The sequence below is a fragment of the Antennarius striatus genome, chromosome 1, assembly GCF_040054535.1.
Source record: "Antennarius striatus isolate MH-2024 chromosome 1, ASM4005453v1, whole genome shotgun sequence".
NCBI classification, from domain to species: Eukaryota; Metazoa; Chordata; class Actinopteri; order Lophiiformes; family Antennariidae; genus Antennarius; species Antennarius striatus.
The window spans coordinates 7,752,462-7,778,570 of NC_090776.1; the positions used below are offsets into that span (position 1 = coordinate 7,752,462).

The 26,109-nt window shown below is 40.3% G+C and overlaps 1 protein-coding gene across 1 annotated transcript in view; it reads right to left on the minus strand.

The window, feature by feature from the left end:
* The window catches only part of cdh8 (cadherin 8), a 157,321-nt gene that overhangs the window by 34,539 nt on the left and 96,673 nt on the right, over positions 1–26,109 (minus strand). Inside the window, exons 3-6 of the mRNA XM_068311272.1 lie at positions 21,424–21,543; positions 9,109–9,276; positions 8,681–8,868; positions 664–911 (exon numbers count right to left, since the gene is read on the minus strand). Coding sequence (XP_068167373.1) covers positions 664–911; positions 8,681–8,868; positions 9,109–9,276; positions 21,424–21,543 — 724 coding nt within the window. The remainder of the gene's footprint in view (positions 1–663; positions 912–8,680; positions 8,869–9,108; positions 9,277–21,423; positions 21,544–26,109) is intronic.

A 26,109-nucleotide genomic window follows, 5' to 3' on the forward strand; every position in this document is an offset into this window, starting at 1 on the left:
ATATTAGAAATATACTTTTTTACCAGGAGAAGGGTGTCAAAAAAAAAAACAACCTCCTGGCAATCTCATCACTAAACATGAGGATGCCATGAGAACAAGAAAAAAAGGAGAAAATATAAAATGAACTGGCCATGCTCTGTACCCTCAGTCAATCTATGAACCCCCATCTGCTCTCAGCTCAACATGCAATTACACGCAACCTGTTGAATGTTGTCCCAGGAATGTGGTGTGCAAGTCACTGGAGAATTAATGAAATGCCAAGATTGAAGGAGAGAAATTGCCTGTATAACCTCTGCAAGGTGCCCTTGTGGTATTTCTCGGAATGAGTCACACAAGGAGAATATAGCTCAACTGGTCACACGTTGAATGACAAAATTGTGCTTCTTTAAACTCATAATCTACTTCTGTGAAAATGAGGGCAATCATTGACTTGCTTCCTTGCTGCCAATGGTAGTACCATAGTTTCCAAAGGTCATGGGCATGCAAAGATTTAATTGCATGCCTCAGTGTCAACCTTTTTATTAAAGCAACTCATTATAGCCTGAAAAGGCTAATTTGCTCACCTATTCTCTAGTTTTTGAGGCTGCACTCAAAAGCCTATTCAAGCTTTACAGCAATGCTCTGGTCAATCAAAAGCAAACGATAAAGTAGTGAAGTTTTTACCTGACAAGACTCCCAAGAGAGTCTGGATCCCGGGCAGTGACCGTCCCTATGACTGTGTTGATGGGGGCATTTTCTTTCACTTCAAGTAAATATGTAGATTTGGAGAAAACAGGAGGTTCATCGGAATCATCGACCACAATCTTGACTGTTGCTGTGTCCTTGAAGGGTCCACCACTAATGGGCTCAGAGCGGATGTTGGTAGCTTCAACTTTCAGGGTGTAGGCTTTCTTGCTCTCGTAGTCTAAATGCTGTTCAGGGGAGCAGATAGAGCGGTGGTTACCTTGACTTAGCTGAGAAACTACAAAGTCAGATATTTGTAAGGATGTACTGTAAATGATGTGGGTGTTCACCACGTAGGGAGGGTGGAATAAAAGACGACTGTAGCATACCTTGTATTTTGGAGCTTCACGCATAATAAAGGCTCCATGTAGGGACAGCATTGGTTATTATTTTTTAATGGCTGGAGAATCATTTTAAACTCCCCAACAATAAACAGAACCACTCAAATGTTTAGACATACAGTATATTTCAAATTAATCTTAACTTTTTTATGGTACGGTATAAAGTTAACATAGCCTGTATGCGTACTTTTGATTACTGAGTAGATGAGTAGATTCTGCTTATAATTTTATCCAAAACAATTGACTAAAAACAGCTTTAACATGAAAATTGGGATTTGTTTGCAGTGTTGCTATTTTTCTTTAATTATTACAATTTATTATGATATTGAGCCTATAATAAGTATGTCTCTGAGATTAAATATATCTTTCACCTAGGTTAACTGATGAACATGGTTACAATCACACAAAAATACTGACACAATCAGTAAAAATGCACATCAACAGCCTGGAAAACTCAAAAGTTTGAGTTCAGTTTGCAAATTGTATTTTTATATTTCATTCTGATTTTCAGTACATTGAAATGGACAAATGGGCATTGTAATGTCGAAACCAGCATTTCTGATTTAAGACAGAATATTCACATTAGACAAAATAATGATGAAGATAAATCTGTGACTGAGGATGTGGTTTACAGTGTAGTACATTTTTTTCCCCACTATTCCATCTCTATCAAGAGCCACACTGTACTGAGATGTCTGCTAATGTCCACAGGAATTTGAGGAATTTAACTTTAGAAAATTGTAAATTAATTGTGTAATTTGCTACATTTTCAAATGAAAGAAACACTTTGTTTATTATATAATCACCCTTATAACATTGAATTAGATGAATTTTGTGTGAACCATTAGACATCATCTTATTGATGTGTATTTAAGATTGAAGTTTCCATTTTGGTTTTAAACTCCGCTTGTAGCATGCAAGTAGAGATTGTGGCAGACAACAATGCATCCATCCTATTCCTCCAGTGATCTAACCAGCTCTGAAGTCTAAACTGACAACTATTGATGAACACAATGATGACATCATAATCATTTTAAAAAATATGTAAATACAAATACAGTAAATTAGACACAGTTTGCATTTTGTGTTCTATAGAGTTGTATCTACGGTATCTGTCTTTTTTGAATCAGTAATTAATTGAAATCAATATAATTATACTTTTCAGTGTTGTGCAACCTTGAAGGATTTTCTAACCTTTAATGGCATGAAATTGCACAATAGTTTCAGTGACTGCTAATGGTCTCAGTGACAGCAGGTATTTAGAGCTTTCGTAGTGCTATCACATAGAATAAATAAGATTAGACGCTTGTTCAAGTCTGAGAACACATGCTTTAATTTTTATATGTATGTACGGGACATACAGTACAAGATCTTTCTGTAACTTTTTGTTTAGTATTGATTGTTCAACTGTGATACACTGTTTCCTTTACATATGACATGTCATTAATATTTAAATAAAATTAAAAAAAAGAGCATCCAAATTTTACTATTGGTACCTCTGAGGACTTTGTAGAGTGTCACAATTTCACTCTGAATCACCTCTGGTTGCTCTTATACTAGTAGAATAATGGAATCAAGTCACTTCCACGCTTCACAACCAGGATTTATCAAGAAATTAAAACTGGGCCTTGCTGCTTGAAGGGATAGAAGTTGGTCTGAGGAGAGCAAAGGACTGAGGTAAGGGATACTAACAAAATGTATTCAGTTAGAGAAGGAGGTAGGGAGGGATGTACCTGTGTCACACAGGGTCAGTTCTGGGAACTGTGGGAGAATAGAGGACGTTAAGAGAAAGGGGATCTGAGAGTCCAAGCTGTTAGACAGTCGGGTAGCCTGGGGGATATGGGAGGAGACTCAGGGCTTTGACTTCCAGACTCTTATATTCCTGGCATTAGTGCACTAGTAGCCAGACTGAAGCCCCTGAAGCTTCTCCAAGCCCCACTCCTCCATGGAGAAGCTATTTGGAACACTTTCATTATTAACCTCCTTTTATTCTCTTTCTCCTTGATCCTGACACCAAACCCCTTCCCCCATGCCTTTTCCACCTGTCTTTCACTGTCTCTGCTGATGGAGCACATAATGCGGTTGGACCTCAAGCTGATGTGTTACAGAGTAAGAGGATGAGATGGACAATGTATTTTCAAAACAATTGGATGGAAAAAGAGAAAGACGGAATTACTTTTTCTGTAATTTACTTATGAAGCATTGGTTAATTGTTCTGGTGGAGTTAATGTGAAGCTAATTGATACTTAAAAATAATTTTTAGCCATGACATTTCAGCTGTGTTTTGACCATAGTTACATCTGAATATGTTAATTGCATTCATTCCACAAGCAAATGCAGGGCAATGAAATAAGCTGTAACACAACAATTAAATACAATTATTATGTTGCTAGGGTGAGAGCGTTTGCAAAGAATTGCTCCTGAGTCCAACATAGATAGGGTCGCACAAGCATACACTTGGAGACTTTGTTCATAACAATTGAATGAGGAATGTCAGCCACCATTCACTTACTTTGACTTTGTGTTCATTCTTGTGTTCAGATGCTTATTTCCTGTGTTTTGGCCACAGAGAGCCACAGTCCGTCTTTTGATCATTGGTTACATGAAAATACAGGTTTAAAAAGGTTTTGTTTTTGATTTTTTTGAGCATTGCACTTTGATTTTTATATAATTTTCAATTGTTACATTTGGTTAATTATATCGATTATCATTTATTAATGTTGTTTTACCTAGTGATAAAAAAAAAAAATCTGCTTCTGTGTAATACACGATGAGCAAAAAAACTAGCTATATTTTGGTTTGTTAATACAATTTTTATACTGTCAAAAAATGAGTCATCTATGGAGTCCTGCTGGAATTTATTAGTATGCATGTTGGTACATTTGGTCGATTATGTGCAAAAGAAAAACCTTTTCGAGTTGGCTTTTCATGACCAGCATACATTCTTCATGTTTAGTAACAAGATGCCTGGATGTTATGTTAAGTAGGGGACAGCAGACTAATATTCAGCAACAAAGAAGCATTCTCTCTCAAGTGTTAGCATCAAATCAGTATGTACACACAGGCCATTTAAAGACTTCAAAGTTCAGCTCTGGCTGGAGGGGTGAAAGCTTAACATCCCACTAACGTCCCTTGACAGGCCTGGGGGCTAGCAGATAAAAAGCTTAAAACCCAAACAGCAAAGAATATCTCCCCTGGTTTGTGCCTCTCCAGCCTTAGTTAGATCAATGTGTTTTAACCTTGCCGCAAAGGATGTTGCAATTTTGAATTCTGTGTTAGATGTTAGTTCATAGTCCCATGTAGCTGTTGACAGAGACAAGGTGTGTTGGGAAAAGCGCACCACTAAATATTTTCTCCTTTCACCCTGTTTGGCGGTTGGCACTAGTGATGAGACAGAACAAAAGAGTTGAAGCAGAGCAGTTGCTGCTTTTAACTCATCGCATTTGAGATGTCATCTGAAGAGATGCAGAAACAGTAAGTGTGCAAACACCTTGCTGATTTTGCAAGACATCTAACCTGTTTAGTGATGTAAGCAAGACCTCAGAGAGAAAGATAAATGGAAATGGGAGAGTGAAGCTCTCTCTGGGACAGGGAAGTGGAGATTACCTTAAAGACTAGCAATTTTGATATTTGTTTTATGAACACTTGACAGAGAATAGTAGTCCTGGGCAGATTGCCTGAGCTTTCATACATTACTCTTTGCATGCACGTCATTGTTCACACTATGACAAAGTCACACCGTATGCCCTTGAGGTAATGTCAATTTACTCCACAACACAACAGCACTTTACATTAACGTGATGCATAGTGTTTCTCTAAGATGCTACACCAACCATGACTCAAGGCTTACGGATGCCCATCCATCAATCATATGCATGATTTAATGTAAGTAATAGTCAACAGTGAGCAGAGAGTACAGTGATTTAGTGTATGGCCTGGAATGCATATACTGTATGTATGTGTTACGGCTGCAGCTCTGGCTATATAGTTTTTTTTTATTTTATCTGTTGTCTCTCTCCCTGCCATATGCTTTCCCTGGCTTGGTATACTGGGTTGCTCAATTGTAGTTGGTGCTTTCTGGGACTTCTGGCAACTGAGATCTGCTGAGATCTGCCCGGATGATAAGTGTGGTTACCTGGAATCCCGACCACGCCTCCTCTGCTGCAGCCTGTCAGCCAGATTGGAGCGTCAGTTCTCCGCCTAGCCAATCCCAGGGATCCCACCTGTTTAAAGCCTCCACACCTTGTCAGTTCCAGGGTGGCTTGTCAATGTGTGGCAGCTTGCCTCTCAGTTAGTTTTTCTGACAATCTGAAGAATGCTTGTACAGCTTTTGTGTTTCTTTGATGTGTGTAACTGATTGCAGAAGCATTAGGTGCAGGGATGTTGTTTTTCTTCAAGTTAGTCTGATGAGGCCAGTTCCTCATTTCAATTGTGTTTTTGATTCACGTATGTGCATTTCAGTTTATATTGAGACATTTATTTTGATACTCCAAATTTCTGTTTCCCAGCACCCACTAGCCTTCTCTTTTGGTCTGTTCTTTGTTATTATTAGTAATCTCTGGTTACTGATTCTAAAATTCATTCATTCATTCATCTACAGTGCTCGCTTTGTCCGCTGTCGCAGGGTGCTGGGGCCTTTCCCTGTTGACTGGGGCCGTGAGGCAGGGTACAATCCGGACGTGATGCCAGTGCACCATGAGCCACATACAGAGAAACATGAACGCACACACACTCACAATTTGGCAATTTGGAATGTTCAGTTCACCTGAGGTGCATGTATTTTGGAGGAGGGAGGAAGCCGGAGAACCCGGAAATAACCCACACAGACGAGGAGAACATGCAAACTCCACACAGAGAGGGACTCAAACTGGGTGTACTGCCTCACTGTGTGTTGACAACACTACCCACTGAGCCACCACGCCGCCCCGATTCTAAAATTCTGAATGTTTAATAAATCTCCTTACCCATAATTCAACCTGGGTAATTATATGTTGATTATCTTTCACTTAGATGGGTCGTAACAGTATGAGTAGGCCATGCTCTGATTTCTCTGGTATAGTATATTCATGCAGATTTGATTGAAATTATAAAAAAAGTATCACATTTTAAACAAAACATGGACTTCCCTGCCTTCCCTGTAAAACTTTACAGCTCTACATTTTTTGTCTTGGAGGACATATTTACACATTAGCATATAATATAACTGAAATTACTATAAAAGCAGCAAAGCACACATCTTAGCCTCTCCTACACGTATAAATTAGCTGATGAATTCAATGGTATTCAGATGAAGACTTGCCTGACCAGCATCACATTGCACATTCCCATTATGCACTGATGTGTTTGCCTCAAGGTTAGGGATTCAGGTTATCTGATGAGAATAGTGTCAGCTTTCTTTCCTCCAGACCATGCACCTGGGAAAGTCTTTTGTTCTATGATTGCTGCTGTTAATGTTCCCTTGAGCAAGACAATTAAGCAGTTACTGTCTCAGTAAAGTCAGTTTGAGGCAAGTAGTTCAAGACTGCAACTCTCACATGTGGATGCAACAAACAACAAGTATATACAGCCTACCCCATACAACACCAATTCAAGTCAGAATGAGAACTGAACCAATTTACAATATCTAGTAATATTCCCTGAGCTAAGGCAGCGACAGTTGAATGGGCATGACTGCAATGTGAAAATATTACCTCAAAAAAGAGTGTGATACCTTAGTTCCTACCGGTTTTCTATATTAGCTTGAATGACCACTTGTTGAAAGTCTACCCAGAAAATTATACTTCAAGACCAAAACATAATAATGATATTGAAAGACCTAGATTTTCTTTTTATAAAAGTATTTAGCAGGGATGACAACAGGAAACCATTTTTTCAGCTAACTTTTTATTTATTGTAGAAATTATGATGGGGGTTCAGGGGGCTATGCACCCCTGAAGCTGAGAGCTTTTCAGTAATTTATAACCAAATTAGAGTGACATTATTGATAAGAAAAACAAAATACACGGAGTAAAAATAAACCAATATATATATAATAAAAAGTCACTTACTATTTTGAAAAAAATATTCAGTCACTGTTTCTTATGAATGCTTTGCAGTTGTTCTCCTAAGAAGGCTTCTGAGAAGACAACCTCAAAGAATTGCTTTACATTATTTACAGTTCAAAATTGATCAACACATATGTTAAGGTTTTCATTTTCTGATTAATGGAAATTGCATTGGAAAATGTCTTTGATATGAGATAATTTTCAATAATGAAGGTACGTTACCCCCCTCTTAAATTTCTCACTGGATTTACGTCATTCACAGAATTGAACAATTTTGATTAAAATCAGCAGCAGAGTGTCAAGTTTGATTGCACTTCTCTGTGCAAAGTTTGTATGTTGTCTCCAGGGTCTCCAGCTTCAGAACTAACTTAGAGGTTAGTTATAAGATAACTAACCTCTAAACTTAGATAAATTGGTCCTGGTAAAATTGCCTATTTAAGTGGTTTTCTGTTTCAGTGTGGCTCTGCAGTCAGCTGGAGACCCATTGTCTTGTCCATAGTCCCGCAAGACTTGCAACCGTTTCTTCGGATAAGACAGTTATGATTGTCTTGCCTTCAAAAAACATTAGTGAATGACCTGGCATTCGGTAACAGTTTTAGCTATGTAAAAGAAATGGATGGGTTGGTGGATCTTATTGGCTTATTATTTAATGTCACAACAGGTCGTACAGAGAAAGCAGTTCATCTAATCAAATGTCAGAACTTTTATCTTTTTAAAATTATGACGAATGCAGAACTAAATGTCAAAAAATGGTATTTTGTTGAAAAAGTATCCATACCTCCACCTACAAATTTATGTTTTCACAAATGTAGTTCTGTTTGTTCACGTGGAGCATATTTAAAACATGTTTGTGATTATTGGGAACCTTGATTCCTGGGAAATTTGAGCATAAGACAAAGAACAACCTGTTTCATTTTAGAAACAATCCAGATACAGTATAGGGTTTTCCAAATTTTGCTTTGCAAGATTTTGCACCTGTTCTGCCAATTACACAAACAAATTACCTGACAGATCACCATGAAACAAGGAGGCAGGGTGTGAATGTCACTGTGAAAGTCTAACTAAGATTGAATTGCTTTTTTAAGTTGCAGCAAAATGACAATGTGGAACTGTTTCTGACTGTTTCGTCATTGTTTTTATTACAAACACACACACAATCATAAAAACAGTGTATTTTGTGTTCCAAAATGAACATATCAGGTGATATTTAGTTTGGATTCTGCTTCTCATTCTAATTTTGAGTCAAACCCTAACCCAGGACTTCAAAAGTTCAGGATCACTTTCATCATTATGAAAGTTTAGTTGTGCTACGTGTTTGTATTTCTACAGAGTTACTTTGATATTTTAGTGTTCTGTATGTTGGGGTATACACAGCTGACCAAAGAGGGGTTTAATAAATTAGCTACTTGACCAGCAGGAATTGACCAACAAGTGGTTGCAACATTGTAAATGTAACTTTTCAAATCCAAATTTGATGTAGATGTTTAGAAACAACCTCTCTTGACTAGCATGTATCATAGAACTCAGTTAGTTAAAAACTTCTTGTGACAGGAAAAAGTTTTCAGGCCTCACCTTTTTCAGCCGTAGAACCCCCTCCTGTGTCTGAGCATCTGTAATTATCTCAAACATGCCTTGATCATCTCCCTCCACAATGCCATAAGTTGACTTGGAATTTTCGCCAGTGTCTCTATCATTCGCTTTCACCTTTCCCCCCATTTGTCCGATTGGCAAGACTTCCGGGATCTCAAACTCATACAAACCTAGGGAGGAATAGACAAAAACATAAAGTTAATCTTAATAAACAATTATGAGTGCATTAAAGCAGTGCATCTTTATTACGGCAGACAAATTAGTTACTGAGAAGCCTGTTTGATGGAATTTCCAAAACTACATTATTTTTCCAAATTACTGTAAGAAAAATCAGGATGACTTCGAACAGTATTTTTTTTTTTCTTTTTCCTAATTTAATTCGAGATGTTTCAAATCACAAAGTTACTCACTTTTAGAAAACTTTGGTGGATTGTCGTTGATGTCCGTTAGTGTGACAGTGACAGTAGTCGTCCCAGACAAGCCCCCCATGTGACCTCCCATGTCCTTTGCTTGAATAACCACCAGATACTCCTCTCTCACCTCCCGATCCATCCCATGAAGAGCAACTTTTATGGTCGCTGGAGGTGGAAACAGTTCATAACACATTAATGCAATTATAGACCTGACTGATGTGCTCTGCACATCATAAATGATACTCATGCAGGTATGCATGGATAGACACAAGTTAGATATAATGTAACCTTCATGCCCACCTAACGCCTACTAGTTTCAACTATGACTTTAAAAAAATAATAACTCTGAATCCAGCTGAGCTAAAGATTTCTATACAGATTCATACACACAGAAGCACAGCATACTTTGTGAGTATGGTGTGTTGGTCACAACTGAGCCAATCCCAGAACTGGAAATCAGTTGTTTATTTTTGAATGTGATGTTCCGCTGTCTACCATCATTTGTGTTCTGATTGAGTGTGAAATATGCTGTCTGTCTTGTATAATCTCAAATATTGTATGCAGAATGGACTTTATTGACTCTGCCACAGCTCTGAATATAAAAAGGGCTCAACACCAGCATATGAGGATAATCCACTCAGGAAACAGAGGCCTTCAGGATCACCAAATGAATATAAAACCCCTCATAAAAGCGGGACTTAGGCATGACACCTGCCTTGCTTCTGAGCTGCCTCAGACAATGACAATATGCTTGGCTATGATGAAAAATGCAGGAGGGGTTATGATGTTGTCTGTGTTTGCATTTTGAAAGATGCAATACAATCACAGGTTCAGCTCTGCTTTTGGAGGTTACACATTTTGCTAATGATTTAAACAACTATAGTATATAACCGGCAAGTCATGCGTATTCCAAACAATATACAGCAAATTAACCTTATCAGCGAGGCTGTATGTGATGAATTACCTTGCAGTTTATATAATTTTTATAAAATGGAATCTTATCAAATACAGCAAGATTTCTTTAATCAGTTTAATAATCTATTCTCAAATTCAAACATTACATGTTTCACTTTGATTTACTCAGTAACCTTAATAAATTGTTAAGTCATGAAATTATATCAAGAAAAAGTAATTAAAAGTTAATGTTTGTATTATTTCCTTTTTTGTTCCAGGACAAGATGCAAACATCATCTTTTTTTTAAGTTACATAGATATCAATGAATGAATAGAATGATCCCATAACATTCAACCATCCATCCATTTACTTTAAGAACAGGCAGATATAAATGTCTCGTCTTCAGTCACTTTCCCGTTTTGCAGTTCACAGGTGTTGCTGTAACTTATTGCAGCTGACTACAGGAGATACAGTGCATTGCAGAGACATCCAGTAACATATTTATTCAAAAATAATAACACAAAAGTTCTAAATATGTTTATTCATTCATTCATTCATTAACATTCATTTTCCACTGAAAACGCTTCATCCGCAGTTGCGGGTTGTTCTAGAAAAATGTGCAAAAAAAAAAAGACAAACTGGATCCTTACCTCATCTAATACTCCCTGTCTTTTCTTCTGAAAAAAAAATATTCAAAATGGATCCTGTAGTTAGTGAGGAATTTATTAAAATGAATGTGTTTGGGTGAGGTAAGGATGCAGTTTGTCATTTTTTTGCACATTTTTCTAGAATGTGTCGAAGAAGGAGAGGAGGAAAGTGTGTTCGCACGAAGAGAGAAAAGAGGAATGCCAAGAGTATAGGACTGAGAGTAGGGACGTTGAATGTTGGAACTATGACAGGAAAAGGCAGAGAGTTGGTTGACATGATGCAGAGGAGGAAGGTAGACATACTGTGTGTCCAGGAGACCAGGTGGAAAGGTAGCAAAGCAAGGCTAGAAGTTTAGGAGCAGGGTTCAAGTTGTTCTATCATGGTGTAGATGGGAAGAGAAATGGAGTAGGAGTTATCTCAAAGGAGAGTTTGTTAGGAATGTCCTGGAGGTAAAAAGAGTGTCGGTTAGAGTGATGAGTCTGCAGCTAGAAATCGAAGGTGTGATGTTCAGTGTTGTTAGAGGGTATGCTCCACAGGTAGAGAGATGTCATTGGTGCAGACTTCAATGGACAGTTTGTTGCAGGAAACAGGTGATGAGGAGGTGATGAGCAGGTTTGGTATCCAGGAGAGGAATGCAGAAGGACAGATGGTAGTTGACTTTGCAAAAAGGTTGGAAATGGCTATACTGAATACTTTCTTCCAGAAGAGGCAGGAACATAGGGTGACCTATAAGAGTGGTGGTAGGAGCACACAGGTAGACTACATCTTGTGTAGACTGTGTAACCTGAAGGAGATCAGTGACTGCAAAGTAGTGGTAGGCGAGAGTGTAGCCACACAGCATAGGATGGTGGTGTGCAGGATGACTCTGGTGGTGAGGAAGATGAAGAGGGCAAAGGCAGAGCAGAAGATGAAATCATGGAAGCTGAAGAAGGAAGAGTGTTGCATGGCTTTTAGGAAGGAGTTAAGACAGGCTCTGGGAGGCCAGGATATGCTTCCAGATGACTGGACAACTACAGCTAATGTGATCTGGGAGACAGGTAGGAGAGTACTTGGTGTGTCATCTGGAAGGAAAGTAGATAAGGAGACTTGGTGGTGGAATGAGGAGGTAGAGGAGTGTATACAGAGAAAGAGGTTAGCTAAGAAGAAGTGGGACACTGCGAGGACTGGGGAGAGTAGACAGGAGTACAGGGAGATGCAGCGTAGGGTGAAGGTATAGGAAGCAAAGGCCAAACAAGAAGCTTATGATGACTTGTATGCTAGGTTGGACAGTAAGGAGGGAGAGACTGATCTATACTGGTTGGCAAGACAGAGAGACAGAGATGGGTTAGGGTGATTAAGGATAAAGACGGAAGTCTACTGACAGGTGCCGGTAGAGTGATGGGAAGATAGGAAGAGTACTTTGAAGAGTGGATGAAGGTGGAAAATGAGAGAGAACAAAGACTAGAAGAGGTGACAGTTGTGGACCAGGATGTAGCAAAGATTAGTCAGGATGAAGTGAGGAGGGCACTGAAGAGGATGAAGAGTGGAAAGGCAGTCGGTCCTGGTGATATATACCTGTAGAGGTTTGGAAGTGTCTAGGAGAGGTGGCAGTAGAGTTTCTGACTGGGTTGTTCAACAGGATCTTAGATAGTGATATGCCTGAGGAATGGAGGAGAAGTGTGCTGGTTCCCATTTTTAAGAACAAGGGAGATGTGCAGAGTTGTGGCAACTACAGAGGAATAACGCTGATGAGCCATACAATGAAGTTATGGGAAGAGTAGTGGAAGCTAGACTAAAGGCAGAAGTGAACATTTGTGAGCAGCAGCATGGTTTAATGCCAAAAAAGAGTACTACAGATGCAGTATTTGCTTTGAGAATGTTGATAGAGAAGTACAGAGAAGGCCAGAGGGAGCTGCATTGTGTTTTTGTAGATCTGGAGAAAGATTATGACAGGGTGCCCAGAGAGGAACTGTGGTATTGTATGAGGAAGTCTGGAGTGGCAGAGAAGTATGTTAGAATGGTGCAGGATATGTATGAGGACTCTAAGACAGTATTGAGGTGTGCTGTAGGTGTGACAGAGGAGTTCAAGGTGGAGGTGGGACTGCATCAGGGATCAGTTCTGAGCCCCTTCTTGTTCGCTATGGTGATTGACAGGCTGACAGACGAGGTTAGACAAGAATCTCCATGGATTATGATGTTTGCAGATGACATTGTGATCTGCAGTGAGATCAGGGAACAGGTGGAGGAGAAGCTAGAGAGGTGGAGGTTTGTCCTAGAAAGGAGAGGAATGAAGGTTAGCTGCAGTAAGACAGAGTACATGTGTGTGAATGAGAGGGACCCAAGTGGAAGAGTGAGGTTACAGGGAGAAGAGATCAAGAAGGTGGAGGATTTTAAGTACTTAGGGTCAACAGTCCAGAGCAATGGAGAGGTGAAGAAGCGTGTACAGGCAGGATGGTACGGGTGGGGGAAAGTGTCAGGTGTGATGTGTGATAGAAGAGTTTCAGCTAAAATGAAAGGAAAGGTGTACAAAACTGTGGTGAGACCAGTGATGTTGTTTGGTTTAGAGACAGAGTCACTGAGAAAAGGACAGGAGACAGAGCTGGAGGTAGCAGAGATGAATATGCTGAGGTTCTCTCTGGGAGTGACCAGGAAGGATAGGATCAGGAATGAGTACATCAGAGGGACAGCACATGTTAGAGGTCTTGGAGATAAAGTCAGAGAAGCCAGACTGAGATGGTTTGGACATGTCCAGAGGAGAGATAGTGAATATTGGTAGAAGGATGCTGAGCTTTGAACTACCAGGTAGGAGGCCTAGAGGAAGACCAAAGGGGAGGTTTATGGATGTAATGAGGGAGGACGTGAAGGTAGTTGGTGTGAGAGAAGAGGATTCAAAGGACAGGGCTAGATGGAGGAAATTGATTTCTTGTGGCGACCCCTGAAGGGAAAAGCCGAAAGGAAAAGAAGAAGAATTAAAATGAATGTGTTTAAATGAAATAACAAAAGCTTACTTAGCCATTAGCCGGGAGAGCCCACGCAGACACGGGGAGAACATGTAAACTCAGAGCGGGACTCAACCGTAACTGCCTTGCCGCGCAGCTACAACACTACCCGCTGCGCCACCGCGCCTCCTTCAATATATGTAAATACTGTAATAGTCATCGCTGCGTCGCTAGCAGGGCAGTTCCGGGTTTGCGTGCTTGTCTGCGTCACTGTCGTGCCCAGAGTACAGTAATATTATGTTATTTGTGAAGCACTCGTAAAGCATCTTTCATCCCACTTTTAAAATAATGCAGCTGAAGCACCCATATCTGTAGATGTGATAAAAATTTGTTTTATACGTTTAAAGATAACTTAGACGGTTGTATGCTATGTTGGTGTATAATTGTGACCTGCAAAAAGTTTATGAGAAGCTTTATGGTTTTAGCATTTTATTCTGACTAACATTAACAAGGCAGGCCTACCTCTTCTACACTAAAAACAAATGAATCCATTAAATAAAAAAAAACAGTACAAACAAATTGTGGGTACTCCTTCTTCCACAAACACAAACATATTTCAACCATCCTATTTGGAAAAACATTCTCATCACTGTTGATCAGTGTTAATTATTCAAATCAATTCTTAATCACTGAAAGGGAAGGATAGACAAACACTCATTTCCATAGATATTTTCTATTTTTTTCCCCCACCAACCATTAACCGAGGGATGAATTAGGGCATGATGTTTATTTATCTAATGATTTTCATTTCTGATATGCTGCTGTAAGTGTCAAAGGCATTCTAATGATTGTTTTCCTTTTACCTTTATTTTTCATTAACATTCATTAAAACATCTGGCTGACTTGAATGAGCCATCTGAATGTGCTCCACAGCCACACAAAGCACGAATACTAATTCTTAAATTGTCCGTTCAGTGCACCGCTAAAGCCATATTCCAGCTGAAGATGCTTTGGAACTGCGATGCCCTTAGCAGTGAGGATGAGCCCGGTTCCTTTGTGTTGAACTGAGTCTCGTTTAAAATTATGTACATAAATTTAACTACTCCCCTTTTTTGAAGCTTGTTTATTGTGTGTTGTTTTCCAAATTGTGAGCAGTCAATTTCCATCTCATTTTTTATTAATGTAATTTCAGCATTATTTAATCATATGGCTTTCAGACACATGTTCAACAGTCAACTGAATAAGCAATTAAAGATCCAATGTGAAATCTGTTTTGAGATAACTTTATGGATGATGACACTGCTGAAAATGTAGGCATTTGAAAGGGAGAATTAATTATTATAGTTATTATATTGCACTCATAATGGAGTGATATCACATAACAATATATGAGCACTGAGCTATTTAGCATTTAGGACGTCCAATCAACTAACGGAAACAGGAAACTCAGGAATGTCCAGCCATGCTTGTATTTTTTTAGTTATACTAATGCAGCGTACTGTTGAACCATACCGTATCACTGAAGCTTTGATGACCTAGCCAACAGGACATTCATTAACTATCATGTAGGCCATTGATAGGCTTGTGCGCTTTGTCCTCATCCACATACAGTATGTCATCTGTTTTTTCTGCACACACACGTTTACCCCCTGGTCTTAAAGACGGTGGTGAATCATTTCTAACATTTAACAGCAGAATAAACCTCAGTGATCGTTTGATCTTTTACCATTTGATTACATATCCTGGACTGATCTAAATATTAGAAAAACAACAACAAAAATGTCTTTGTGCTTCTATGTAAGCTATACTGTCATGACCCGGCTCAGGGTCCGTCCCCAGCCTCGCGCTGGGTTTCCCGCGGCGCAGATCCCACACCTGCATCCAATCATCCCAGACACACCTGCCACAGTTTTACCCCTGATCACTGACTAGTAAGACCTGGCTTGAACACGGACCCAGCGTCAGATCCTCTGTGTAGATGCCTTGTTTGTCGCCAGTTCAGTTCGGCAGAGGACGAGAAGCTCCACCCCTGTGCGTTTTTCTCCCGTCGATTGTCGCTAGCTGAGCGCAACTATGACATCGGGAACCGAGAACTGCTGGTGGTAAAACTGGCCCTGGAGGAATGGCGTCACTGGCTGGAGGGCGCTTCCGTCCCGTTCCTGATATGGACAGATCATAAAAATCTGAAATATCATTCAGCGAAAAGCCTCAATCCCAGACAGGCGGTGGGACTTATTTTTCACCAGGCTCAACTTCTCCTTGTCCTACCGCCCTGGTTCTCGCAACGTTAAGCCTAACGCACTTTCCGCCAGTTTGCAGTGGATGACGCCTCGCCCCAAGACGGCACACCCGTTCTTCCCACCCTGACCTGTGATGTCGAGGAGAGGGTGAGAGAGGCCATTCGTGATCAGTCTGGACCCAGTGCCTGCCCCGCTGACCATTTGTTCGTGCCAGAGGACCTGAGGACTCCAGTCATCCAGTGGGGTCATGAATCCCATCTGACCTGCCACCCCGGTTCCACTCGTACAGCCTCTCTGGTCAGCCAAAGGTTCTGGTGGCCCAGCCTGAAGAAAGATGTCCTGGACTATGTACGAGCCTGCCCTATCTGCACCCGGAATAAATCCGTGTGTCGCCCCCCAGCTGGACTTCTACAACCCCTGCCGGTGCCCAGTCGCCCATGGTCCCATATTGCCCTGGACTTTGTTACGGGACTTCCACCCTCTGTCAGCATGACCACCAGAGCGGTGGTTGACCGGTTCATTAAGATGGCACATTTTATTCCACTGCCCAAATTGCCATTGGCAAAAGAGACTGCCCAACTGGTCCTCCTGCACGTCCTCCGACTTCACGGACTCCCTAAGGATGTAGTGTCAGACCGTGGGACGCAATTTGTCTCCTCATTCTGGAAACAATTTTGTCAGCAGCTGGGGGCCACAGTTAGCCTCACCTCCGGTTTCCATCCCCAGTTCAATGGCCAGTCAGAGAGGGCTAACCAGGAGTTGGAGAAGGCACTCCGGTGCATGGCGTCACTGAACCAATGCTCCTGGCACGACCAACTCCTGTGGGTGGAGTACGCCCACAACTCTCTCACCAGCTCTGCCACCGTACTCTCCCCATTCCAGTGTGTATATGGGTACCAACCACCGCTGTTCTCCAGCCAGGAGGGAGAGGTTACCTGCCCGTCAGTGTTCGCCTACGCCCGACGATGTTGCTACACCTGGGTCCGCGCCCGCTCCGCCCTGCTGAGGTCATCGGCCAGCTACGCTACGGGAGCTAACCACCGGAGAACCCCCACACCTGCCTACCGAGAGGGCCAGAAGGTCTGGCTCTCCACCAGGGACCTCCCGCTCCAGGTGGAGTCCCGCAAGTTGGCTCCACAGTTCATCGGTCCATTCCCCATCCAGCGGGTCATCTCGCCAACTGCCGTGCGGCTCCAGCTCCCTCCAACCATGAGAGTGCACCCGACCTTCCATGTCTCCAAGGTCTGGCCAGTCCACGAAAGTCCATTGGTTCCTGCAGCTCCCCCTCCTCCCTCCCCCTCATCTGCTGGAGGACAAGCCTGTCTACTCCGTCCGTCGTCTCTTGAAGTCCCGTCGGAGAGGAAGGGGTCTACAGTACCTCGTGGACTGGGAGGGTTATGGTCCTGAGGAGAGGACATGGGTTCCTGCGAGGTGGATCCTGGACAGGACCCTCATCACTGAGTTCCCCCGACTGCACCCTGACCAGCCTGCTGTTCAACGTGGCCGCCCGAGGGGGACTGGCCGCGACCCACCGGTCCCTGCCGTTCCTTCCTCCACGGGTCCTAGGGATTCTCGGCAGGATGACGACGGTGGTCTGGATTCGGACCGGTTGGAGGAATATTAGACTGTTCTGGTTGCTTCCCTCCCGCCCACCCGGCACTATGGATTCTGTTTTTGGGACTTCGGGAGCCGTCCCTCAGGGGCGGGGGGGTTCTGTCATGACCCGATTCGGGGTCCGCCCCCAGCCTCGCGCTGGGTTTCCCGCAGCGCAGATCCCACACCTGCATCCGATCATCCCAGACACACCTGCCACAATTTTACCCCTGATCACGGACTATTAAGACCTGGCTTGAACACAGACCCAGCGTCAGGTCCTCTGTGTAGATGCCTTGTTTGTTGCCAGTTCACCCTGACTCCTACCTTGACCCCGGATTTTTTTTGGACACCGACCTGCCTGCCTGGAATAATATTAGAACTCTGCTTTGTCCCCGACCATGAACTCTGCCTCTCAGACTTGTACCTCTGCCTGCCTGCCTGTTTCCCCGTAAGTCATGTCTGTGTCCTCACGTGTCTGCATGCCGCCCATCCCGCTCTGCTTCCCTGGACTTGTGCACCGGTCTTTCCGGTGCTTCCCTCGTGTGCCTTTGCTGGAATAAAGACTTTAGTTCAGACGCACCTGGTCTCCGCTCCTGTCTCGGTCCTGACATATACTTATACATGGCACAGTGATTGTGTGATGATCCATTTTGATCCAACATCTATAAATGTATCTCTTAGTGTATAAATTAATATACAGTAAATGCTGTCAACCAATTGAATACAAGTACGGTATCATGTGACTACCTACGTGACTGTACAGTCAGTGTATTATACAGCTTGCAGTCATCTAAAAGTACTACTGTGCCCGTCAGTGGTGATTTAAAAAAAAAAATGTATAGGGTGCAAAAATACCAAAAACAACCCAACACACTGTAATAGAGCTTAATGTGTTCATGATTATCCAATATCCTGACATATGACATAAGTAATTTTTCAAAGGAGATTATTAAAGAGTCTATCTATCTATCTATCTATCTATCTATCTATCGATCCATTCATCATTCCACATATGATTTTATATTGCTTCCCAGCTGCATACTCCCATACCCAGCCTGGCCAGTTTCCTGCATGGCTTACAGGTAGAAAGACCAATTGCTGCGTGAGCGACATAGACTTTAAAGTAGGAGCAGTTCATCAGTTTGTGCAATGAGCAGGCACTGGGTTACAGTTGGTAAAAGGTTATGTAATACTGTACCATTGTATATCACTTACTCTGACACCATGAAAGCAATTAAAATTCCCTGCTAGTATAAGTAGAAAGGTCCCGGGCAAAGAGAGCTACCAACCAGAGATCAGGTTCAGGTCAACTGTGTATAAAAAGCTGATGGTCCACCATCGGCATTTTTATTTTATTTCATTTAATAATTTGATTAATATGTTTTTTGTCATGATTCAATGGACTTTCTCCTCTGGATAATTAAAGCAGGGCCCCTCCACCCAGAACTAAGAAGCCAAAACTAGTGTGTACAGGGAGCATTCCGTTTGTGATGTCATAGCTGTCTGACAAGCCTGACAAGGATCTGTTTAAGATTAAAATGTTATCTTATTAAAAGGTTCAGGAGTCTCTAGTACTTTGTGCAGATCTTCATTCTGTTTCACTTATCAGCTGCATGCGCATCTCTTTTTTATGTTATTATATATTTTCCTTGCCATGTGGCTTTACATTATTTTATGATTTAATTAAAACTATTTACTTCATATCTTTTCCCCTGATATAACACATTTCTGCCTCAGAAATGTGTTATACCAGGGTACTGTTGCTGTAGCTGCTCACAAACATGTAAGCAGCTATAGAGAAAAGGGGTTGAAGGAAAGTGAGGCTGGGAGGCTTATATTAAAAGCATCCTCACACAGAGATAATCAGTAAGCATTTTAAAAAGCAGATGGGCTGGGTTACTTGCAGTCATGTTGTTGTTACACAATTTGCTAAAGTAAAACCAACAATGGCAGCTCGCCTTTAGCTCAGTATTTGCAAATGTTGTCCCTACAGATACATAATGATGTTGACATTTACATAGAAGTTAACGACATACTTGGTGCCATATTTTCCGAGTTGTCACCTTGCGAATGCCTTTCATTTTTCTACTAAAGACTGTTGCATGTTAAAGATCTCCACCTGCTAGAAACTGTATCAGCTGCTGGCAGTGGATTGAAGATTCACCCTAACTGTCTTTCTTTAAATCAGTGGTCACCAATTAGTGTCTCATCTGGACAGAAGGGGCTTTTATCCCAACTGCAAAACCTCTTGACATAAGAGGAGAAAATGAAGGTGAGCCATTATCAAGATCAGTTCAGCTTAAAAACTGCTTTCCTGATTTGCCTATGCAAATGCAGTTTTTGCGGTAGGACTCTTTCTTTAATGCAAATGCAGTGATGATGAGTTTATTGTGTATTTAACGATATTCATCAAGTGTTTTTATTTCATATAAAGTGCAAACTGTAAGTTCAGTCCACACCTTGGGAGAGCAGAGAGGCTGATTTACCAGAAAGCAGTTTTAATGGAAGAGCCTTTAATTCCTCAGTGTTGGTAGTACACAGCTCTACCACCCAAGTTTAAACAACATCAATGCATTTAACCCAATTTACACCTATAAATATTAATGAATTAGCCTGGATGTTTTTGTTTGCTTTCAAACTGATACTGCTAGAAGGATGACCCTACTCCTTAAATGGCTGCTTTAAGAAGACTTTGCTGATGAACAGCATACTGTGCATGCATAGTCATTCAATCGGAATTAGTTAACCATGTAGCTCAGACTTCACAGACAAAAAGCAAATTTGAGTTAAATATTCAAACATTTTTGCTATTGCTATTTGGTATATTTTAATTGAATTCATAACACTTCATAATCCATGCTACTGTTGATCTTGCTCAAGTTTTTATTGTTTATCACTCATTCAGTCAGAATTTCTCCATTATTATTGAAAAATGCTGAGTGAATCTGTACATCTTTGAGCACAAGCTGTTGTGTGGAAAAAAATACCATTAAAATATTAAATTTTCAGAAATAAGGACATGTTCTCAACCCTGTGAAAACACATTTCAGAGAAACCCCAGTGACATTTTAAATTGTGCATTTGTTTAAAAAATAACATCACTTAGTAAAAGATAACTAATTCTTCAGATTGTCTCCTACAGCTTACTGTGAATATGTTAAAATCTATCAACATATTACAAAGAGAAACACTGTGACATTGTTGTATACTTGTTGAGTTACTGTGAGTTGATGTTGAGTTTCTGTGAAAATATTTTATTCAGGTAATGAAAAAAAATTTGAATCTTCTACTGAATAACAGTGGTTAAACACGCATCATTTGTTTGTTGATGATCTTGTGCAATTTCAAAGGTCTCAGTAGGACACACTTACATACTGATAACCTTATTTCTACATTTTGACATGATGTGACCTTGGAAGTTCATTTATCTGAGGATGGGCGAATAAAAAGGGACATCTACACCTGGTCCCATTAAGAAGAAAAAGATGAGTAAAGTAATGCACAAAGGTAATCAGTGTCTCACTGTGAATCCCATTTCTGTCATCTTAGTCCCATTCTGGCCATGGTATTCATTCATTATGTTTTGTAATACATTAGGTTCTCCATTGGTTAGACAGGCAAAGGATTTGCACACTATTAATAGTTCCCATTAAATTTAATGAAGCAACATTTCAATCTCGCACAGATCTTTGTCAGCCTTTGTCAGGCAAACAATGAGTAACAGCACAAAGAGCTCTGCCAGCTCCACAGAGGTGCCATCCTTCTGTTTTTCCATGTTTTACAGTCATAATGAACACAATGTACTGCTATGTTGTTGCATGTATGGCACTTAAATGTTATTAATAGTACAAAGAAACATCTGAATCAAATGTGTCAAAAATACTCTGAAATGGCCTCCAGTGTTTTCTGACATGTCTTCTGATAAGATTTTTAATGCAGAAGTGTACAGACATTGTTCTTGGCCATAAAACAGTGATAAAACTTGAACTGTTAAAACACACAAAACCGTACTCACCAGAATTTGGATCTATTGAGAAATATGGCTGTCCCTCCAATATACTGTAGACGAGTTTAGCGCTGTTCCCATACACAGGATCATCAGCATCTGTAGCTGTTACCCGGGTAACTGGGGAACCTGTGGGGCAGAAAGACAGAAGTATAAATCTATAAGCAATCATTGTCACATAACAGTGAACTGACATTTGCCACTGAGCATCAAAATGACACCATTCAAACCTTTGTGGGGTTGATTTGATCACACATCTGTATCAGATATTCTAATAGCTGCTACCCCTGCTGAAAAAATCAACTGCACATATCGAAGCATGTTTTAATCCACGCACTTTTAAAAAATTCTTCTTTTAAACATTTTTTTTAAAGGAACAGAAAGTATAAGTAAAAATCATGATATAATACCATAATAATAACTTTAGATGTAAAAGGAAACTAACACATGGAAAGTATTTTGTTTTATAAATGCAACACTATTTTTTACAATTTGCGTAACATGACACATTTACAAAATTTTTATTTTTATTGGTATTATTGGTTCATGATGTTTTCAGAGAGACCTACTAACTGAACAGTCAGTTAATAAGCTGTAAAGTAAAAATGACATTCACATTTAATTAGAGACAAGTTTGTTCTTCCTCAATTCTTCCTTCAGAGGTGAAAAATAAATAACTGACATCTTTGACTCCTATAGAGTGAATTTCATCAGAATAATAGAATAATATAACCATTCTGTGCTCAAGTTTTTATCCATTGTGACTTGTGAGACAAAAAGGAACATGATATCTGAACAAGCATGTGCAATCATAAATATACTGTGTGTATTATATAATGTGCTGCCACATGCCTTTAATTCATCCTCCAATTGTGCATGAAGAGCTCTGGCATCAAAGTGTCAATTACTTGAGGCAAATGTGACACGACTTCAGATGAAATAATGTATAATGAGTGTTTAGCTCAACTGAGCAAACCAGTTATGTCAGGGTTGATTAGCCATTTAGCCTCTTGTGATGTTAGCTTCTGCTGGACATGTTAACTTGTGTCCAAATGAAAATGACAGTGATGGATGTGCCACATTCTTATTGTAACACAACAGAGAAAGACAGTGTGTTGTCATCACGATGGGCATCATATTATTTAACGTTCACATGATTTCCCCAACTACTGGTTGTCAGGAACTGGAGAACTATAATACCCATCATTTCACACCATTTTAAAATACTCTGTTGAAGATGATCAAATATTAACAACTTTATGCTTCTAAGCCTTAAAGTAAACTTCAATCCTTAGGAAAAAAAAAGAAATCCTTTGCTTTGAAGGAGAGTGTTTCCAATTAAATGCAACTATTGGCAAATGTATTCTAAATAATGATGAGATATCAAACATAATTAGTAATTAGCCTTTACTTTCACTCTCAACACTCAATGCAGCAGAGATATGGTTGTTTGTTTGTTTGTTTTTTTCTTCTTCCAGCTATGTACCTTGTAGAAAATAGATGCAAAGACCTACGCTGCCGAGTGCTCAAGGCTAATCAGGAAACAGATTAGTGACAATTCAATCCACCATTCAGGGATGTTTTACACAACATCAAGAGAAAAGCACTGCACACAAAGACAATATTAAAGCAATTATGCTCATTCATTTTAATTCACAGTGACCTAGCTCCTCATCATTCTTACCGTGAGGGAGCATGTGCTGGGGGGAGGGACAAAAAACAAGATGACATGCTGACAATGAGCAAGTAAACTGGTAGGAAGTTACAGATGGTGTGCTAATTGTTTCTGTGAAAGATGTTTATAGGTGTTCTGACAACTACCAGATACGTCCCTCAGTGCAGAAGGCACAGGTCATGGGTAATACGCAGGTTTGTTCACTGCAGATTTCTATAAGTGAGTAAAATATTTTAAAAAATAAGTTGTATGTGTTAAAACAACACAGAAATCTATAATCCACAAATCATTCATCTGTATTCTGTTGGCATTTTATCATTCAGTCCCTGTTCAAGAACCGAAATAAAATAAAGACAGAAACTCTTGGATGCTCCTAAGTTAATAAGTAAGGAATAATGTCCTAAAAGGTATCCATAAACCAAGATTTAATGAACGATGCCAAGGCAACCTTCATCTACTGCGTGCTGGACAGTTGCTCCTGCAGAGTTCATTAATTTCTGATTATGGATGTCTCAAAGGTCATTATTCTGCTTATACCATGGTCAAAGAATAATTAAGACTACTAATTTGTATTTTACGTGTTTGCAAACACAATTTAAAGTTTTTCATAGAATTCTATTTCTATAGTAAGAACTGAGGGCTTGTATAATACATACAACAGCTATTGCAACCTTTGGAGTTATTTTGCAATGCCCAGTGTTCTATTTAAATATGACTTGGCAACAGGATATATTTCTAATCCACTCATCTGACAGACGCGTTTAGCTAGACCATTAGCTAGACACAAGGGTTTAGCTAATGTTGTCCTGTCAAGATGAAAAGTCACTGACACAGCTTATGGTTCACAAACTGTAACTAGATGACACTGAGGCCCCGTCCACGCGATAATGGATTTTTTAAAAACGCAATTTTTTTGTTGCGTTTACGCCTTCCGTCCACACGACAATGGAGACATCCAGAACGAAAACACAACTTTTTAAAAACGCTGGCTGAGGTGCATTTTTAAAAAAAATGCTGGGTCTGCGTTGTCATGTGGACGACATATCCCCGGGACTTTTTAAAAACGCTGACGTTTTGCCTGTGACGAAAACCACTGTGACGTCATATTTATGGGCCCGTGTGTTGTGACAGCAAAACACGGAGGATTCCCATTGGATAAAATTTGACTCAATACTGCCACCACACAGTTTGGCATGCTTATAGCCGTCTTCGAAAACTCACTGCTGCGTTTACGGAGATTTTTTTAAAAACGCTGTCGTGTGGACTTGAATCATTGTCGATGCTTTTTTAAAAAGTTGCGTTTAAAAAAAAAATGTCATCGTGTGGACGGGGCCTAAGAGAACACATAGTGCACCTACACCAAGGTCATTGTAACTTTTAAATGGTTAACTCAAAAAGTACACACAATGTGGAGTCACCATGATGACCTTGCTTACTCAGATTTGCTTCTTGGCAAATTAAATAATATCATCAGTTTATCACTTGCAAAACCTGCTACTGGCCTTTGGAATCACATTTTTATCATCAGTTGCTTTTGAGTTAGCAACTAAAAAACAGATTTTCATTAAAACTGTTTTTCAATATAGCAACTCACTTTTGACATATAAAATTCCTTCAAATGACCATGAATCTGTATTATTCCACCCTGTCTGGAGGGGGCAACCCTAAACACGTTGCCCCCTCCAGAGATTATACGCTCCCCAATCCACATTATGATCCAGATCTTGATCCATGGGCGGCACAATGGCACAAGTGGGTATTCCTGTCGCCGCACAGCACGGAGGTTCCCGGGTCGAGTTCCGCTCTGTCTGGAGTTTGCATGTTTTCCCCTTGTCTGCGTGGGTTCTCATCAGGTTTTCTGGCTTCCTCCCAACTCCAAAAACATGCACTCCAGATGAATTGGTAATTCTAAATTGACCCTACGTGTAAGTGTGTGTGTGTTGTTTACATGTGACTCCTCGGTGCACTGGCGTTGCACCCAGAGTCTACCCTGCCTTGATCCAGTTCTCTCCATAGTGGTGGAACATTATATTTTCATTTTGATTGGCCTATTACTATTATTGTGACCATTACAATGCCAGTGCATGCTTTATGTTAGTTTAATTTACACAGAAAATGGTGTAGGTTCATCTCTAGATTAAAGGTGTCATGCTTTGGCCTATCATTTTAGACAGCCTGAGCCTGACACCGGACTATAGTCGAAGCACAGTTCATCTAACCTACTTGACATTCAAAAGGAACCATGGGAGTACTTTTCTTTTTCTTTTTTTTTTTACTTCTATGCCAAAACACTCCAGCATTAGCACTGCCTAAAGGGCAGTTTGTAAAAAGAAAAAGACGAAAAAACATTGAAGATGATATTTTTCAAATCGATTTGATGCAGTTTTTGAACTTATCTTTGTTTTTTTAATGTACGTTACGTGTGTCAACCATTGATTTATAGTTGCTGCCGTGCTTGTGGTCTTGTTACAGTGAAACAAAGCAAAAAAAAAAAAAACCTTTGCACTCTAACTGGAAGAACATTTTCACAAGTGTTGCCCAATTATTTCACATTGAGAGAGTTGCAAGTGGTCCTCAGAGACAGATGTGTTCCAGTAATTCATAGTCTTATGATGACCCATGCTGTTGTGTTGCCCAAGCATACCTTGTAAATTTTATACAGTTAGTTACACCCCATGCCTTTTGCAGTCTTTAGATCACAGCAGATTAATGAGCTCCCCCCTCCCCCTCCCTGTACTGCTTCTTGCTGAGCAAATAATAGTAAAAAGAACAGCATGTTATAACTTGATATAAGCTGCTGATAGACTAGAAATGTTCTCTAATCTACTTTACTACCATTCATGTCATTTGATCTTGATTATAAGTAGAAGTAGTGAGAATGATATTCCACTTATAACATTAATAAATTTCAATACTGCATGCCATTCCATTGAATGTTCTTGCCTGTGTACACTTGAAAATATCACATTACCTGCCTTCAGTCGTCATGTCATATAAGTGTGATGCCGCAATGTGAGATT